Genomic DNA, 20137 nt, shown 5'->3' with positions numbered 1-20137 from the left:
CCTGATTCAGTCCTGGTCTGGTCCTGGTCTCAGTCCTGTTTTAGACCTGGTTCAGTCCTGGTTCTGTCTTAGTTCTGTCCTGGTTCTGTCCTGGTCTGGTCCTGGTCTCAGTCCTGTTTTAGACCTGGTTCAGTCCTGGTTTTGACCTGGTTTAGTCCTGATTCAGTCCTGGTTTAGTCCTGGCTCAGTCTTGGTCTGGTCCTGGTCTCAGTCCTGTTTTAGTCCTGGTTTAGACCTGGTTTAGACCTGGTTTAGACCTGGTTTAGTCCTGTTTTAGTCCTGTTTTAGTCCTGTTTTAGTCCCGTTTTAGTCCTGTTTTAGACCTGGTTCAGTCCTGGTTCAGTCCTGGTTTAGTCCTGGTTTAGTCCTGGTTTAGACCTGGTTTAGTCCTGGTTTAGACCTGATTCGGTCCTGGTTCAGTCCTGGTCTGGTCCTAGTCTCAGTCCTGTTTTAGTCCTGGTTTAGACATGGTTTAGACCTGGTTTAGTCCTGGTTCAGTCCTGGTTTAGACCTGATTCGGTTCCTGGTTCAGTCCTGGTCTGGTTCCTAGTTCAGTCCTGTTTAGTCCTGGTTTTAGTCCTGTTTTAGTCCTGGTTTAGTCCTGGTTTAGACCTGATTCGTTCCTGGTTCAGTCCTGGTCTGGTCCTGGTCTCAGTCCTGTTTTAGTCCTGGTTTAGACCTGGTTTAGACCTGATTCGTTCCTGGTTCATTCCTGGTCTGGTCCTGGTCTCAGTCCTGTTTTAGTCCTGGTTTAGACCTGGTTTAGACCTGGTTTAGTCCTGGTTTAGACCTGGTTCAGTCCTGACTTTTTCATTTTGGTTTTGCAGAAAAATAATGAAGAAACATTTTTTTCCTTATTTTTTTCCTCATAAATCCACCCGGCGCATGAGGAAGCAGAAATCAACTTGGAGAGCTCATTGTGTTTTCGAGGATGCGTCTGACCTTAGTGGTTGTTTCGCACACAGGTCACAGATTTCTCCTCGCGCTCAGAGATAATTTGGGATTATTATGGGACTATTTTGACACCGCACATTCACATCTCAATAATAAACAGTCTGGGCATAGATCTGACATAATAAAATAACACCATAAATTCAGATATTTCCAAAGTAGAGAACATTAAAACATCACAACAATCCAAACATCTGAATAAAATACTGTCCCCTCTGTCACTTACATTCATTAATATTAAAGATTTGCATAGAAAGTCCCACATTAGGGCATTATTAATCTTATCTAGACAAATGAAAACAAACAGGGGACGTCGGCAGGTCAAGTTACAGGTCAGATCAGTCGTATTTCAAGGGATTTTTGAGAAATAAAATCAGATATAATTGGAAAAATGCAAAATAGACGTGTTTAATTCACAACTCACAATTCACAACTTAATAATAAATAGTTTGGGCATAGATCTAATGTAATAAAATAACGCACACATGGTATTTCCAAAGTAGAGAAGCAGATCTGTCATATTTTTCAAGGTATTTTTGAGCAATAAAATGACATATAATTGGAGAAATTGGCAAAATAGACGTGTTTACTGTCATATTGTGGATCATTCTAGAAAAAAAAAAACAATCACGCAGGTAACAGTGTTGGGGAGTAACAGATTACATGTACTGGAGTTACGGAATCAGAGTACTAATTATGGGTAACTGTATTCAGTTACAGTTACTGTTTCCATGAGTGGTGATTGGATTACAGTTACTTTGTTGAAATAAATTGATTACACAGAGATATTTTCTTGTTTTCACATTTTGGGCTAAATCCCTTTTTTAAACCAGGACGAAACCAGGTCTAAATCAGGTCTAAAACCAAGTTTAAAACAGGATTTAACAGGACTAAACCAGGACTAAACCAGGACTAAAATAGGACTAAACCAGGTCTAAAGCAGGACTAAACCAAGTCTAAACCAGGACTAAAACCAAGTTTAAAACAGGATTTAACAGGACTAAACCAGGACTAAACCAGGTCTAAACCAGGACTAAACCAGGTCTAAAACCAGGACTAAACAAGGACTAAACCAGGACTAAAATAGGACTAAACCAAGTCTAAACCAGGTCTAAAACCAAGTTTAAAACAGGATTTAACAGGACTAAACCAGGACTAAACCAGGTCTAAAACCAGGTCTAAACTAGGTCTAAACCAGGACGAAACCAGGTATAAACCAGGACTAAAACCAGGACTAAACCAGGACTAAACCAGGATTAAACCAGGACTAAACAAGCACTAAACCAGGACTAAAACCAGGATTTAACAGGACTAAATCCTGCTGTGTGGACCGTGTCTCCTCCTCATCTTCTATCAATAATATTTTTAATTTGGTTCAGTAAAGTCTGGTCTTTTTATTTTCTTTTATCAGACAAAACATCTCATGTTACGATATTCTTTCATCTTTGCTTCTCTACAGCAAATCAAGTAATCCAAAGTATTCAGATTACATTACTCACTTTAAGTAATTTAATGGATTACGTTACAAACTACATTTTGGGGTATGTAATCTGTAATCTGTAGGGGAATACATTTTAAAAGTAACCTTCCCAACACTGACCGTGCACCAGAAAAGTGACATTGTGCACCCTTAATCAAGTAAATGTAAAAATGGTCATTATTTTGGTGTTTTTTTTTGTTTTTTACAGTATATTCATGTTACTGTTACTTCAGGAGCTTCCAGTATTTAATTGAAAGCAAAACACTGTATCTGTCTGCGCAGGTTAAAACGCCCTGTGTTATTCTTGGCGGCTTGTTGTAGTCAAATACAATCATGGCGCGCGCACACTGTAGCCGAGGATTGTACTTCCAAAGGAAAATCAATATTTTATCAGCAAAAAGTGACTGCTAAAGCCAAGCGCAAATTCACAGTTGTTAAGCAATGGCAGAGCACTGACCCGGAAACAGAGAGAGCAGCTTTCCTCAGAGCTCCCTCCAAGTAAAAACAGTCTTCCACCTACAAACCTGGAGTTAGTTCATATTCGATTATTAGAAAGTAGATTTTAATATAGTCAGTGTTGGGAAGGTGACTTGTAAAATGTAATCCCCTACAGATTACAGATTACATAGCCCAAAATGTAGTTTGTAACGTAATGCATTAAATTACTTAAAGTGAGTAACGTAATCTGAATACTTTGGATTACTTGATATTGTCATGCTTTTTAAAACTACAGTTAAGTCCTGGTTTAGACCTGGTTTAGTCCTGCTTTAATCCTAATTTAGTCCTGGTTTAGTCCTGGTTTTAATCTTGGTTCAGTCCTGGTTTAGTCCTGCTTTAGTCCTAGTTTAATCCTAGTTTAGTCCTGATTTAATCCTAGTTTAGTCCTGGTTTAGTACTAGTTTAGTCCTGCTTTAGCCCTAGTTTAGTTCTGGTTTAGTCCTGCTTTAGTCCTGATTTAATCCTGGTTTAGTTCTGGTTTAGTCCTGGTTTTAGTCCTGGTTTAATCCTGGTTTAGTTCTGGTTTAGTCCTGGTTTAGTTTAATCCTGGTTTAGTTCTGGTTTAGTCCTGGTTTTAGTCCTGGTTTAATCCTGGTTTAGTTCTGGTTTAGTCCTGGTTTAGTCCTGGTTTTAGTCCTGGTTTAATCCTGGTTTAGTTCTGGTTTAGTCCTGGTTTTAGTCCTGGTTTAATCCTGGTTTAGTTCTGGTTTAGTCCTGGTTTAGTTCTGGTTTAGTCCTGGTTTAATCTTTTAGTCTGTTTAGTTTATCCTGGTTTATCCTGGTTTAGTTCTGGTTTAGTCCTGGTTTTAGTCCTGGTTTAATCCTGGTTTAGTTCTGGTTTAGTCCTGGTTTAGTCCTGGTTTAGTCCTGGTTTAATCCTGGTTTAGTTCTGGTTTAGTCCTGGTTTTAGTCCTGGTTTAATCCTGGTTTTAGTTCTGGTTTAGCCTAAAATGTGAAAACAGGAAAATACCACCGTGTAATCCATGTATTTCAACAAAGTAACTGTAATCCAATTACCTCTCACTGAAACAGTAACTGTAACTGAATACAGTTACTCATAATTTGTACTCTGATTACGTAACTCCGGTACATGTAATCTGTTACTCCCCAACACTGAATATAGTATGTAGAGTATTTTAAAGGTTCAGTGCGAAATTGAGTGAAGACGCCAGATGCTTTTCTCTATAAAGATGTTATTTTTTTGCCTTTAATGTTCCATCTCATCTCTTATCTTGTCTTTACAGAATAAGAAATACATTTAAATCTCAATACAAACTAATAATAAAAACATAAGTATAAATCATAAAGGCTGAAATGTCTGAAGTAAAATAATTTCCTCCGCAAATAACAAAAAATTCTGTCTAATTCTGCTTAAAAACTGCTAACCCTGTAGTTTAGATCTGTGTAAACATGTTCTAAAATGTGATTCTTTTCTCAGTTCATATTTCAGTCTTTTTGTTAATTCTTATGAACTGTTTCAAATATGTACTTCCATCTCTTCAAGGTACTGGTCAGATCTGTGGAGAGGCAGCCCGCTCACAGTAAGAATGCAGGTTTTTCAAGGTATTTTTGAGCAATAAAAAACACCTGTAATTGAGGAAATACGCAATAGATATGTTTTGTCTTGTACAGTTGAATAATCTAAGCAAACCAATATAATCTCCATGCAAACAAATGGCAAACAGTTTGTAAAGGGTTAAATTCCAAGGTACTTTTAAAAAAAAACCTAAATATACAGTATATTTTGTACTGGGCATTCTATTACCCTAAAATTGCAACTTCTGTGATTTTGATAATTTTGCAATTGCAATTTTGACAAGATTTGATAAGGGATAAAGTGTGTTTGGACTCATAGTGCTCCATAAAAATGTCTTAATAAATATGGCTTTCAATCTTAATTACATGAACCTGGACAAGGCAGAGTTTAAATCAGTGATGTTATGCAGACAAATGGATAATAGGGCTCAACAATTTTAAGAAAAAAATGAATTGCAATTTTTCTGGCAGACATTGCGAATTTGATTTCATCCACAATTTTTTCAAATCAAATTTCAGTTTCATTTGCAAACATCACAGAAACTTACATAATACCAGAGTCCTGCACCGATTATTTGACCCTGGACCATAACTATGCATCAAAACGACGCAGACAGCGGGGAAGTGACGCAGACAATAAGAGCTGTGATTGGTCCTCTCTAACACCGCTCTATAGACATCTCCTGTACTCCGTTTTCCTTTCTTTCAGTATACATTGAGTAATAATGTGTTTAATGCAGCTTTGCGCACATTTGTTTACATTTTACAGAAACAAAACTTAAAACCACATGGCTCATTTGCATAAACTGTAAACGCAGAAAGAACAGTCCACTCCTTGTGCGCTGATGCAGTTCAGCTTCTGTCGGACTAAAGGACACGACTCAGTGGAATATGAGTGTTCTTTCTGTGACAGAGGATGTGCTGATGATGGTGAGTCTGTTCTGTGCTTCTGTCGCGTTGGGGATGGTTCATGTTAAACTTTACATGAACGCCAGGTTTAAATCCTCGCCTCCTCACGCTGTGGCGGTGAATTACCAGACGCAAAACAGTGCGGAGTGGGACACATTTTGAAAGCTCACTGCGGGCGCCGGGCGCAGGCGGGAGTGGGCGGGTGGGATGATAAACTGCAGTCCCGCAAACAAAACATGAGTGTAAAGGAAAATATACATATGATGAATGTTTGCCTATCATGCATAATTTGTCCTGGAAAATGTATTTGGCATTAATAAAACATTTTAAGCAGCCTAAATTTGCTGATGTGGTCTAATCTCACGCAATTCCTTTCTGCTTCTCTGTGTTTGATAAAGCTTAAGAAAGCCAACGTTCCCATCTTGCAGGACTTGCGGGCGGGAATGGGACAAAATATTGTAGATGCAGGTGGGAGCAGGACTGAAAATTACAATTCTTTGTGGGAGCGGGCGGGAACAGGTCGGGAGCGGGAGCAGGACTGCACAGTGCGGGTGCAGGCAGGAGCAGGACTGAAAATTCTTTCCCGCGCAGACCTCTACTTCACAGCGAATAGACCTCGACGCAGATCCATAAATCCATAAATTGGGCTTTAGGAGCACTGCAAAAAAATGTGGCTTTGACGATCCCGAAATCATGTTGCCTGATTTTCGATCCAAAATGAAGATCGTTCAGCCCTAATGGATAATATTGTTTTTGTCTCCAAAGTTAAAATTTTGCACCAAATATTTTTTTTACTGATCTCGAGATAAAAAAGCTGATCAGTGACAATTTGAAACAATTAAAGACCAATTAGTTTAATTGCATACACTGCATAAAAATAGGGTCTTCTACTTATTTTTCTTAACAAGTCTCAGCTACAAATAGACACAGTAAAGTACATGAGTATGTGAGGCCTGTGACACATCGGCACGGTGTGTCACAAGTGAGCCACCACACCAGAAAAGTTACATAATCAGGGTATCCCCAGGTTTTTGACTACCCCAAATTTACGACAATTTTTAAGACCTTTTTAACACCACTTAAATGAAAATTAAGACCAACATTGCACCAATTATGTGGGCGAAAAACACCGGAACCAATTCTAATAATGACCATTACTCACTGCTTTGAATAACAAAAATACTTTTATTATGAAATCTCATTCAGAACTCATTTATAGTAGTATGCGTTGCTTGTAAAACGGCCAAAAAATCATTTATATCATTCTAACAAGACAAACTAACCTTTCACATTGTTTTGTCTCACATTAAAGTTAAGATCTTTGTAAAAAAATAAGACTTGGGCAACAAGATTTAAGACTTTTAACGGTCTTAATTTAGGAAGATAAAATTTAAGACCTTTTTAAGATCTGCGGCTGCCCTGATAAAACACCTTTAAACACGCTTTTTGTCCATTCTTTGATCTGATGGTGCAACAGATAGCGTTATACCAAATGGAAAAAAAAAAACTTGAATGTTAGTTATTTCTTAGCCCAAAGTTACAGTGTGTGGGTGAATGAGATAAGATATTGCGTCTTATCTGTTTCAGTGCGAGGCTTTATGGACCAGGACCACTCTCCTTATCTGAGCTGAAGCAAAGTCCCTGTTTGATGAGGTCAGTGTTCAGAGTGTAACTCACTGAAGCCAGACAGCATCACAAAAGTCTATAGGTCGGTATTACTTAACACAGATGGGGGGGGCTGCTAAAACGAATATAAGTAAAACATAGAGTGGTTTCTGCTCTAGGGTGCAGTCACTATTAGAAATGATCAGAGTGACATTTGTGCGTTCACAGTTTCAGCAGAAAGTACGACGTAATCAATATGGAAATCTGCCTCTTCAGCTCATCATCGCATTGTTGTCTATAACAGGAGAGGCCATAAACATTAATTCTTATCTTTTTTTTTTTTTTTCTACTTCAACAACTACCCTACCACAAGAAAAAAACGTCAATACACCAGCGAGACGTCTGATTTGAACAAGAAATATAACAAATTCGCTCATGTGTTTCAATATATCTACTACTTACAATGCCTGTGTAACCCATTATTTAATTGACTTATTTTATTTTTTGTATTTATTAGGGATGTAACAATCAGTGTTGGGGAGTAACAGATTACATGTACCAGAGTTACGTAATCAGAGTACAAATTATGTGTAACTGTATTCAGTTACAGTTACTGTTTCAGTGAGTGGTAATTGGATTACAGTTACTTGGCTGAAATAAATGGATTACACGGCGGTATTTTCCTGTTTTCCACATTTTGGGCTATATTCCTTTTTTTTTTTTTTTTTCTCTCGGTAATTCCACTCATTGCCGGACACTAAACCAGGTCTAAAACCAGGTCCAAACCAAGTCTAAACCAGGTCTAAACCAGGTCTAAAACCAGGTCTAAACTAGGTCTAAACCAGGACTAAACCAGGACTAAACCAGGACTAAACCAGGTCTAAAACCAGGTCTAAACTAGGTCTAAACCAGGACTAAACCAGGACTAAACCAGGACTAAACCAGGTCTACACCAGGTCTAAACCAGGACTAAACCAGGACTAAACCAGGTCTAAACCAGGATCTAAACCAAGACTAAACCAGGTCTAAACCAGGTCTAAACCAAGACTAAACCAGGACTAAACCAAGTCTAAACCAGATCTAAAACAGGTAGGTCTAAAACAGGTCTAAAACAGGATTTAACAGGACTAAACCAGGCTTGTGTCTTCACCTCTTCTATCAATAATTAATCAATAATATTTTTAATTTGGTTCAGTAAAGTCTGGGCTTTTTATTGACTTTTATCAGACAAAACATCTTATGTGAATTTCGTGAATGTGATTTCCTCGTCTTTGCTTCTCTACAGCAAATCAAGTAATCCAAAGTATTCAGATTACATTACTCACTTTAAGTAATTTAATGGATTACGTTACAAACTACATTTTAGGATATGTAATCTGTAATCTGTAGGTGAATACATTTTAAAAGTAACCTTCCCAACACGGGTAACAATAACTGAAATATGGTGATATCGTATCGTCAAAGTTCTCACAATAATATCGTGGACCATCACAATATATCGAATTACAAGTCTGTCTTTGCTTAAATTAAGAGTTATGGTGAAGAAATAGCTAAAAAAAAAAAAAAAAAAAAAGACAGAGGGAACTACATAGACCATGATCCTTTGCTCCATTTCAGTGTAGACTACATGAAGAAATAACAGTTCTAAGCACTTTTAAGTCTTAGTTCTTTGGGTAAAGTCTTGTCAAGGCATTTTAAGAAGAAAAAGTAGCATATTAACAGTTTTGTTTGTAAGTCTCCACAAAATATCGCAATAAATATCATACTTAATTATAAAAAAAGCCAGTTTGCAAATACTGCAGGTGCCTACAATGACACTTTACGGGTGCTTTTGAGGAGGCCACGATGAATGAGTGCGACTGAAATGTTTGTTACTGCTCGAGTGAACACTTTGCAAGCTGCACTAAGAATTTTAATGTACAGTTTTATCTGCAGACGGAATAAATCAGACAATGAAATAATAATGTCACTCACAAATTTGAGATTCAGTGCAATAAGGTGTCAGTCCAGCATGTGGAGACACTGGTATCTGTCTTTTAAAAACATGAATGTTTATTGTTTTGTAATGTCACTGTCCTTGTCTGTTTTTTAAATGGACCATGAGTCCGGAATAAAGATGATGATACTGTAAAATGTATATCAGGAAAATATCAGAGAGATTTGGATATTGTTACAATCCTGAGCCTCCCCACTATATCGTGAGCTTTCCCACAATATCGCAATAAATATCGTACAGTGAGGTTCATATGGTATCATGAGACTTGGATATTGTTACGTCCCTAGTATTTATTTATTTCATTCATAGAGTATAAAAAGACATTTACAGTGTCACGACGTCAAACATACAAGAAATGAATGAAAAGAAGCAGAAAGAAGAGTCGTCTTATGTTATCTGCCCCCTTTTCCTTTTTCCAGAAAATACGTTAACACCAATATTTACATTTCAGTTCACTGTTCACAATTATTAATCAATTGCAAACTTATCCAAAGATTAAAAAATTAAGTAAGCTCTATGTAATTTTTCTGGTAAAGGGTCCACATCTGCTTATTTCAGTGGAGATGTTATTGCTTTTTTGTCTGGAATCTTCCACCGCACACTGCAAATTTCTCTGATCTGGCCAGGATTTTAAAATTTATATCAGGTTATTCATCTTGTTTTCAGATTTATTATCCACTTACTGGTTCTGAGGATGCTTAATTCTAGTCTAGAGGTCGTTTATTTTAAGATAACTTGACAAGTAAAAGGATCTTGTTGAATGGACAGATAATTTCACTACTTTTAAACTCATTTTCTGATAAATTTAAGTGTTTATATCTTAAATTCTGGCCAAGCATTTTTGTAGCGTATGCAATTAAACGGATCTGTCTCATGGAGAAAAGCAGGTGATTCCATCAGGCCAATTTACAGGTCAGATCTGGAGTGAGGCGACCCTGCTCAAAGATGTTTTTTTAATAATTATTATAACAGAAATCATCAGTAGTGTGCTTTACCTGAGTGAGGTGGTGAGTTTGAGGGGGCGGACTCCGGGCGTGGCAAACCTCAGCGAGTTCCTGTATGTGACCTGCTGCACGGCGCGGTTAAAACTCTCGATGTCGTCTCCTTCCAGAACCAGCACAGACTGACTCGGGTTCACGTGCACCTGGACAATCAAAAAGTGCTTTAGTCATGATACAAAACACAACTCGTCATAGACACTGATGTGAAAAGCCAGTTCGTTGACTAATCTTATAGCCTTAGTTTTAGACTCTTTCATGTCATATCAATCATCATATCTAGACAGGCTGGTGCCACCTAGTGCTTCCGCTCAATTTCATTTCTCTCCAGCGACTAGGTCAAGAATCAGAACACACTAGACGATTTGCAAAAACCCCAGAAGTTGTAGACTGCGCATCGGCCAATCAGTGAAGAGCTGAACCAACCCGAGTTGTGATATCAGCCTGCATATGCTATCCTCCTTTGGACTTCCTTTGTCAAATACAAACTTTTCATTTTTTATTACACCTTTAATTCGCAAGTTCACTTCGCAGAAACGACAGTGATCGTTGACAGACATGTTCACTCTCTGCTTTGTTTGCTGTTGTGCCGGCAATTACTTGGACACCACTGAGCTTTCCGGTGCATTACATACGTCACGACCAAATAACAACTCTCTGAACTCGAAGAGAAGCAAGTCGCAGCCAAAATCTGGCAAATTCTTCTATAGTGTGTGGAGGCCTTAAGTCTGATTTTTTTCTCCCAATAGTGCAGGGAATCACTAGCCTGATTCATCAGCCGGTTTTACTTCATGGAAACTGTGATCTTGCCGCATTAGAATTCGTTTGCTCAACAGTAGGCGGGTACTTTTTAAATTTAACCAATTACTGCAATTTGGTCGTAACGTATGTAATGCGCCACTAATGGGGCTAACTGGTATATTAAGCTTTTCCCAAAGCCCGTAGGAAGAAGGACAATAACGTCTTTTCCCTTGATAAAATTCACCAAACATTCTCTTTGTTCCGGCTTTAAATCCTCGATCTCGGGAATCGTTGCCAACACAGAATGTATGACTCTTCGATGACTGACTGTTGCCCGAACTTGGACTTATGGGATTTTTGTGAACATCTATTCCAATTCCTGACCTAGCCGCTGGAGAGAAATGAAATTGAGTGGAGGCACGAGGTGGCTCCAGCCTGGTTACGGAATCCATCACTTTTTCATCCATGAAGCGATACAAAGCTTCATGATAAATGATAATATAACAATGCTGAGACACATTTGAGAAGATAACATGTCATTTTTGAGAACCAAACGCACAAATAATATGAAATACATCAAATTCAAACATCAGAAATGTATCATCAAGACAGGGACTATATCAAATGTATCGTAAGTAACAAAACTAGGTTAGTTTCACTGCAGTTTGCGCTTCCCTTCAGACGCATATTTAGGGCAGTCTTTAACCAGAACCATGTTGGATCTGAAGAAGCCTCTTGAGTTTCAGATTATATTCACACTTAAAAAAACCTTTGTCCTGTTAACAGAATCTTCTTTTGCTACCCACTTGTAATATTCACAAACTGATCCCTCGGCGAGCAGAGGGCAGCGCGGTTTTCAGAGCAGAGAAATGAGCGACTGAAACATTAGATTCAGTTATTCTTACCTTCATCCCGGAGCCCAGAGTCTCCAGGTCCCCGAAGTCCAGCCCCTCCCTGCAGGCGTACAGACACTCCACCACACTGTGAGGTTCCACACTGCCCGGGCGCACCGTCACCCCCGACAACAGCCCGTGGTAACCGCCCACGTACTTCACTACACAAAATACACCAGAGTTAGTGCTAATAGTAGTTGCTAACTACTACTGCTACTACTACTACTATTACTACAACTACGGCTACTGCTACTGCTACTACTACTACTACTTACTACTACTGCTGCTACTACTTCTACTACTGCTACTACTACTACTACTACTACTACTACTACTACTACTACTACTACGACTACAACTACGGCTACTGTTACTGCTACTGCTACTACTACAACTACTAATTCATCTGCTGCTACTCATTCTACTCCTCCTCCTCCTCCTACTACTACTACTAATACTACTACTTCATCTGCATGTAGTGTTGCTGCTACTCATTCTTCTTCTACTCCTGCTGCTACTACTACTACCACTACCACTACTACTACTGCTACTACTACTACTACTACTAGCTACTACTCCTACTACTACTACTCTACTACCTACTACTCCTACTCCTACTCCTACTACTACTACTACTACTACTACTAAACAAGGTTTTCATTCCACACTCTTCTCTCTAATTTAATGTCTCTCTCTCTCTCTTTACTTTTATGATGATTATTTGTTTTGATTAGTTTTTATTGTGATTTTAACGTATTTCTTATTTTGTAAAGCACTTTGAATGACTTTGAATTTGTGTACGAATTGTGCTATACAAATAAACGTGCCTTGCCTTGCCTTGCTACTACTGCTGCTACTACTACTGCTATTGCTGCTACTACTACTGCTAATAGTACCACGACTATTTCATCTGCTTCTGCTGCTGCTGCTACTCATTTTACTTCTACTCCTGCTACTACTTAAGATTAACTTTCAAGATTAACTTTAATCTTATTGTCCTATTACTACTACTACTACTACAGCTATTAATTAATTAATTAATTAACTAGTCATTGCATTTATATAGCGCCTTTCAAGACACACAAAGCTCTTTACAGTGCATTATTCATTCACTCCACACTCACTCACACATACTCCACTATCTTACAAAACTACTACTGCTACTACCTATTACTAGTACTACTACATCTACTACTACTACTTCTGCTTCTCGTACTACTACACAAAGTAATATAATAGTTTAAAGCAGCGTTTCTCAAAATCTGGTGCATGTATCACTCGTGATACAAGGAGCCCTCTGCAGTTTATATTATTTGAGTATTTGATTCACGCAGAGACAAATCCACTGAAGTGCATATTTTAGTTTCATTTTAGAGCTAATTTAATCTATTTTTTGACCTTGTTTAACCTTAATTTATGCCTGATATAGTCCGCGTTCAGATCTGTTGCTATTCAGAAAGGCAAATATTTGGGTACTTTTTATAATTCCCCAGCTTAAAAAACTCATACTAACCACTCACCAGGTGTGGAGTGAATGAATAATGCAAAGTAAAACATCTTCGAGTGTCCAAAAAGCGTAATACAAATCAATTTTCTTTTTCCTTTTAAGATGTGCACAAGTCCAGAACCCTTGCATGTTAATGATGTGAAAACTAACTAGTTGAACAGATGTTTTCATTTCACAATTTGAAAACCAAGATCCCCAGGGTTAAGTCTAAAATCTAAAATCCTTTGGTAAAACAGAAAAGGTGAAAGTTCACCCTCTGGAATGGTGTTGTTGACAATGTCACGTGGCTCCTCCTCTGGTTCTGGAAAAAAAACAAAAGCAAAACAAAACAGTGAGTCCAGGGAATAGAGCCAGGAATACACTGGGCTGGAAAACAGATCAAACCAATGGATGGAATTTGGAGATAATTTATTTATGAATTTGTACACATTTTTGGTAATGCAGATTTTCCTCCCTCAACTACTAAATCTTAGCAGCAAACATTTATTGTACTATATTTTTAGGACTATAAGTCACATCGAACTACAAGTCGCACTTTTTGGGGGAAATTTATTTGATAAAATCAGAGATCAGGAACTGACATTTCATCTTGAAAGGCGAGTTAAAATAACAACAACAGAACAGAGAAAAACAGGCTGTTAAAGTGACATATGAACAGTTCTTCAGATAACTATAGCATAAACAACAGAACAGAACAAGTTTACCAAACTCTCCATCTCACTCCAAATCACTAAATCCATTCAATTCTTCATCCTCAGTGTCACTTTTGAGCAACTCCTGGACCTCCTCTTCTGTGTAGCTGTCATCAGACTCAGCATCAGTTCCAGTTAGAATTATTCCGGCCTTTCTGAATCCCATCCATTGACTTCCACGAAAGTTGCATGATTAACCCTCCCGGTTGCTGTGAAGTTGTGTTCTCCATCCCCGATTTCCGTCAGTCCCTCACAAGTTTCTCACTCACTCCAAACTTTCTTTCTGCTGCTCGATTACTGTTTTCGGCTGCATGTTTCACTACTTGCAGCAGGACACATGCACAGTAGAGCAAAGTGACAGAGGTACAGGAGTAATAGAGCCTCTCGCGGCTTCAGTGTGAAAATTTTAATATATCAGTCGCACCAAAGTAAAAGTCACAGGACCACCCAAACCATGAAAAAACTGCGACTTACAGTCCAAAAAATACAGTAAGAATGTAGGTGCTGTTCATGCTTGCATACACACAGTTTTGGGATTGGAACTAAACTAGGATGAAACCTGTATTAGACTCAGACTAAACCAGTGATAGAACAAGATCAAAACGAAGTCTACATCAAGGTCAGGATCAAACAAGACAAGCGTAGCGAGCCTTAGAGACATAAAACATATTTAAGCTACAGGAAATTGCATTGCATTGTGATCTTTAAGACATGTTACAACAGTTACCTCATCAAAAACAGACCTGGCGTTGTGTTTTGTTTATTCACACATATTTGAGTAATCCTTTATTATTAGTACCTTTAGTTCAGTAGAGATGGGAAATTCCAGGGCTGAAATTATCCAAATGATTCTAATGGAGGTGTGTATGAAGTTTAAAAAGCCAATGGAGCACTTCCTGTGTCAAAACATGATATCACAAGATGTGTTTCACCGTGTGTTTGACAGTGTTTTCACTCAGCCTAATTTGCAAGATTTGAGTGTTAAGACAATGAATGTGAATGAAACAAAACACAACTCGAGGTAAACTTTTGATGAGGAAATAACATTATAACTGAGATCAGAAAATGGTGTAATATGGGCCCTTTAAAAATCAAATAGAAACGTTTCGCTGGTAAAAACTTTGGTGTGGTGATGGTGAGACGCTGGTGGATGCCAAACCTCCTCATTATCTGGAGATGTGTTGGTTTCACAGCAGACGGAGCGCTGAATGCCTGTGTACATGTGAACAGTTTTCTGCTAATTGACATTGGCACCGCAAGTTAAATTTTAAACCACCACCACCACAAGCACCAGGATAACAGTGGTGTAGGAAAAACAGCCATCGACACTGCACAAAATTAATATTTATACAAGTTACAATGACTTTAATTCAAGAATAATTTTAATTTCGGTAGTTTTGACTTGTTAAAATGTATTTACTTGATGGATTTCTATGTCTGATGTGTGCTTTGCCTAGAATGTTCCAAAGTATAGCATTAAACTCAATCAGTCTCCATGGAAACAAGCAAGTGACCGTACCAGGCTAAGTTACAGGTGACCTTGCTTACAGAATTAATGTTTTGCAAGGTAATATGAGCAGTATAAACACCTATGAATGAAATAAATGCAAAACAGATGCACTGATACTGATACTGATACTTTTATTCATATGATGCAGTTCTGTAGTTAGTTGATTACTGATTAATGTTTACCGGGTACCAACAGCTAATTAAAGTCTCAATATCGATATTAGTATCAGAACTGAAAAAGCTGGATCAGTGCATCTCCAAAAGTACTATATTGATACAGGGATGTAACAATAACCGAAATATTGTGATATCGTATCGTCAAAGTTCTCACAATAACATCGTGGACCATCACAATATATCGAACTACAAGTCTCTTTGATTAAATTAAGAGTTATGGTGCAGCAATAGCTAAAAAAAGACAGAGGGAACTACATAGACCATGATCCTTTGCTCCATTTCAGTGCAGACTACATGAAGAAATAACAGTTCTAACACTTTTAAGTCTTAGTTCTTTGGATTAAGTCTTGTCACAAGGCATTTTAAGAGATAAAAGTAGCATATTCACAGGTTTATTTGTAAATCTTCACAAAATATTGCAATAAACATCGTACCGTGAGATATGTATCCTGAAAATATAGTACAGACAGATTTGGATATTGTTACATCGTGAGCCTCCCCACCACAACATGAGCTTTCCCACAATATCGCAATAAATATCGTACCGTGAGGTTCATACCACGACAATATCATATCGTGAGATTTGGATGTTGTTACACCCCTAACATATAGAGATTAAACATGCCATTAAACATGCCATTAAATCACCATGGAGACAAGCAGGTTATACTATAGGCCAAGTAACCGGACAGGTCTGCGAGGAAACATGCATATGCATATTAAGAAGATAATTTGATGTATAAAAACTTGTAATTGAGTAAACGGGCAATGCTTTAAAGTAAGTTTCATTAGTAAAGAATATGCAAGGCTATAAAAGGACTTGTCATTTGTTTATAGGCACTTACAAAGCATTAACTCTCATTTGTAGGTGTTTTATAATGTTAATTAGCTATTACCACTAAAATAGGAGCATGTGAGCATTAATCAGCTGCGTATCAACAAACTAAGTGACTCATGGGCCGTATTCAAGATCTTAATAAACATGCTTCATTTGATTATAACAGAAGATGGGTTAATAATACACTTACAAAAAGCTTTATTAACATTTATAAAGTGGTGTTGCTACTTTCCCGTGAATAATCATACTTGTAACTTCTTTTTTTATGCAAAGATTGACCTCAACAAACAAGCCTGTTAATAAGTCACTTTTGTAACAACATATTGTATTTCAAATGTAGGCGAGGGATGAATTCAGACCACATCCAGAGCAAGTATGTATAACACAATTTCTGCTGATGTCTTTTGACGGAGAAAATTTGCAGTTGTTTTGTACAGAGGGAAGATGTGCAATGCCAAATTGAACATGTATACAGTCGTCCCTCGCTATATCGCAGTTCACCTTTCATGGTCTCGCTGTTTCGCAGATTTTTTGGTGCAATTTTGCATTTACTGCTCCTGCTGTAGGGTTCCATTACGAAATAAATTAATCTTCGGTTCGATTACAATATTACTGCATTTAAAATGTAAAACATTACATTACTATTGCATTACTTTTAAGTCACTCTCACCAAAATAACTGTGAAGATGCTGAACTTTTGCACCATATATGGACTGAACCAGGACTAAACCAGGTCTAAACCAGAACTGAACCAGGACTAAACTAGGTCTAAACCAGGACTGAACCAGGACTAAACTAGGTCTAAACCAGGACTGAACCGAGGACTAAACCAGAACTACACTAGGTCTAAATCAGGTCTAAACCAGGTCTAAACCAGGACTAAAATAGGACTAAACCAGAGCTGAACCAAGACTGACCCAGGTCTAAACCAGGTCTAAACAAGGACTAAGCCAGGACTAAACCAAGACCAAACCAGGACTAATATTGGACTAGAACTTGGAAACTAGGACCGCCCCTGAGAGAACCCCGAGTCTGTCGAACAGGGTGTCTGCAAGGTGCGATCGGGTGTCAGCTGGGATTCGCCCCGTGGAGCGTGGAGTTCTACACCGGTCCTTTCGCTCGTGGTCACCCGACGGTCTACACGAGCGCGTCTCCAGGATTCCACCGGGGTGATTTTAGCGAATTTGTATGAAGAAAAACCCACCACTTCAATCCAGGTTAAAAAAGCATTGTAAAGCGTGTTACTCACATTTGTACCGAGTAAAATATTACTATTTTTTTTCCTGTAATGTCGAACATTACCGCGTTACAGCTAAAAGCAATGCATTACAGTAATACAGTACTCCCAACACTGGCGATAAACGAGTGACCATTGTAACTGCAAATGATAACACTTGATTACAAATTTGATCACAAAAAAGTAGTAAAAAAACAATGGACGTGTCTGTGACTGGTATCAAAAATTACAATTCACTGAGCTCCAATTCTGAGTGAAGACCCCCCAAAAATAAACTGAAACATGCCTCAGTAGCACCACCTCAAAAATCTATTTAAATGTGAATCTTAAACTAAAGTGTTACTACTATTACTTCCCCGTGGCGCGCGCCGGAACATCGTAAACAAAGCAATAACATTCCCGCGGAGACAAGAATGCGACAGAGCGGAAAAGGTCCACAGTGCATCTTTACATCTAATAACCTCAGACTGACATTCTGAATTCAAGTCATCTGAACCGAGTTTGGATATGACATTTTTGCAGTGTATGGCTCCTCGTCTGGTCCGCGTGTTTTTGTTCTGCTGCCCTGAATAATTGATAAGTCAGTTATATTATTAGCCCAACGACAAAAGGCATCAACACAAATGATGAGTGAATGTGACGAAGGAGCGGGAGGGCGCGAGCGAAATGCCCGGGCAGATTGTTTTCGGATGGTTTATGACGAGGGGCATAATTGGCTGCTGCTTATGGAGAGAAAATGCCAGATCTCTATGTTTGGAGCAGGGGATGAGAGACGAGTTTTAAATTGTATTGTGCAAAAATGTGGGAATGTGAAGAGGCGAAAGGGCTGATATAACAAAAGCGTGCAGTTTCGAGATAACGGTTCATTATTTCTCAATGTAGGACAGCGAGACCGGGGAGAAGGGGGGGAGATAAATACTTAACATCGCTGGAGTACATTTTGAGAACTGGGAATTAAATAGATACCGGTGACATTCTGGTGATTTTACAAGCAGATGCAGAAAGGAATTACACTTAAAAATGAGTTTTCTTAAAGGTTGTGTAGAGGATTTGTTAAGGAAAGAGAAATACAGTGACAGTCCTTTTTCAAATGTTGTGCATGCGTGACACCACCTCCCTCCTCCACAGTTCCTTCAGTAGAAACATCTCCTCCAACCTCCTTACTCTTGGAATCACGCTTGTTTACAGCCAGTGCCCGTTCAGAATTACTGTTGAAGTGACCTGTCTAAAAATAATTTAGCGATAATTTGCTTCAGAATCACCTCAGTTTGTCTTCGCTCCTTTTCCCCTTAACGTCTTCTTTCATCGACCTCAAAAACGGATTTTCTTTTGCGGCGAACTGGTCGTGGATTCTCGTCCGCCATCGCAACAAACTTTGTGCGAACTGTGAGGAAGCTACAGTTTGAAAAAGCCTCTAAGAACCGCTGCATAAACCACATAATCCCTGCACGCCGCGAGTCAGTTACACTAGAAATGAAGGGAGTTTGACTGACAACCTAACAGCCAATAGAAAATGAGACAGCCTTGTTATCTATTGGCTGATGTTTATCCGGCCTCACTACGTCCACAGTTGATAGATTTTCATTCTTTTTTTTTTTGGTCATCATAATTACAAGGCTGCTGCATCTCTCTAATGGTATTTTAAACTTTCATTGACAATTTGAAACAAAAACTAAAAAATCCTCCATACAACCTTTAAAGGTGCAAAACGTAACAATTCAGGTGGAGGTCTGTGTAGCTTGTCCCCATCTGGATATTATGGATTTGTCTGAAATGTTGCACACTATGGCATTATTCTTATCTATATGCATGGAGACAAACAGGTAAAACCATCAGGTCAAGTTACAGGATGATTTGTTAAGAGGCGATTTTGATTTAATGCTCAGAAATGAAATCTACTGCGTTGTACAACTTAAATATTTTACTATTACATGTCGTGTTGTAGTCAAGGCTGCACCAATCGGGACCAAGACCAGTCCGAGACCACAGGGACCCAAGACCAGGACACGACCAAGACCTCTGAGAGTTGAGACCGAGACAAGACCAAGACCTCTGAGAGTTGAGACCGAGACAAGACCATGATTTTTAAAGGTCGAAATCGAGACAGGACCAAGACTACGGTCCATCGAGACCAAATCAAGACCATCTTTGTCATTTCCTAGTTTTATTTGTATTTTACAGTTATTTTGAGACATATATATCAATGTTTTTATACGTCTATCTCAATTTGATCTGATTAATGTTCATTTAAAGCAAACTGTACTGCACTTAAACACTCTGTGCCCCTTTTTTGGACCCTGACCTATCGTTTGAGAAGTTCTTCTTTAATCCCACTTCCACTGGCACTTTACAGAATACAACCTCAAATTTAATCAAGTGCTTTTTTTCAAGTTCTTAACATTTACAATTACATGATCTTTCTGGTTTTGCAGTGACATTGACCAGTCGTAATGAAATATGATCACAATCATCAAGTGTCAGACCTCAAGTTCGAGACAAGACTGAGACCAAGTGCCACCAAGACCGAGACAAGACTGAGTCCGAATGCACTTGAGTCCAAGACAAGATCA

The 20137-nt window shown here is 38.4% G+C and overlaps 1 protein-coding gene across 1 annotated transcript in view; it reads right to left on the bottom strand.

Moving 5' to 3' along the window:
• Window positions 1-20137, bottom strand: part of clstn3 (calsyntenin 3) — a 101534-nt gene that overhangs the window by 16437 nt on the left and 64960 nt on the right. The window contains exons 11-13 of the mRNA XM_055163796.1: window positions 13368-13415; window positions 11620-11768; window positions 9971-10119 (exon numbers count right to left, since the gene is read on the bottom strand). Of these exons, the coding sequence (XP_055019771.1) occupies window positions 9971-10119; window positions 11620-11768; window positions 13368-13415 (346 nt within the window). The remainder of the gene's footprint in view (window positions 1-9970; window positions 10120-11619; window positions 11769-13367; window positions 13416-20137) is intronic.

The sequence above is a fragment of the Boleophthalmus pectinirostris genome, unplaced genomic scaffold (assembly GCF_026225935.1).
Source record: "Boleophthalmus pectinirostris isolate CB_2022bp ecotype Guang Dong unplaced genomic scaffold, ASM2622593v1 HiC_scaffold_6, whole genome shotgun sequence".
Lineage (NCBI taxonomy): Eukaryota > Metazoa > Chordata > Actinopteri > Gobiiformes > Gobiidae > Boleophthalmus > Boleophthalmus pectinirostris.
This window is presented reverse-complemented; position numbering and strand designations above follow the sequence as displayed.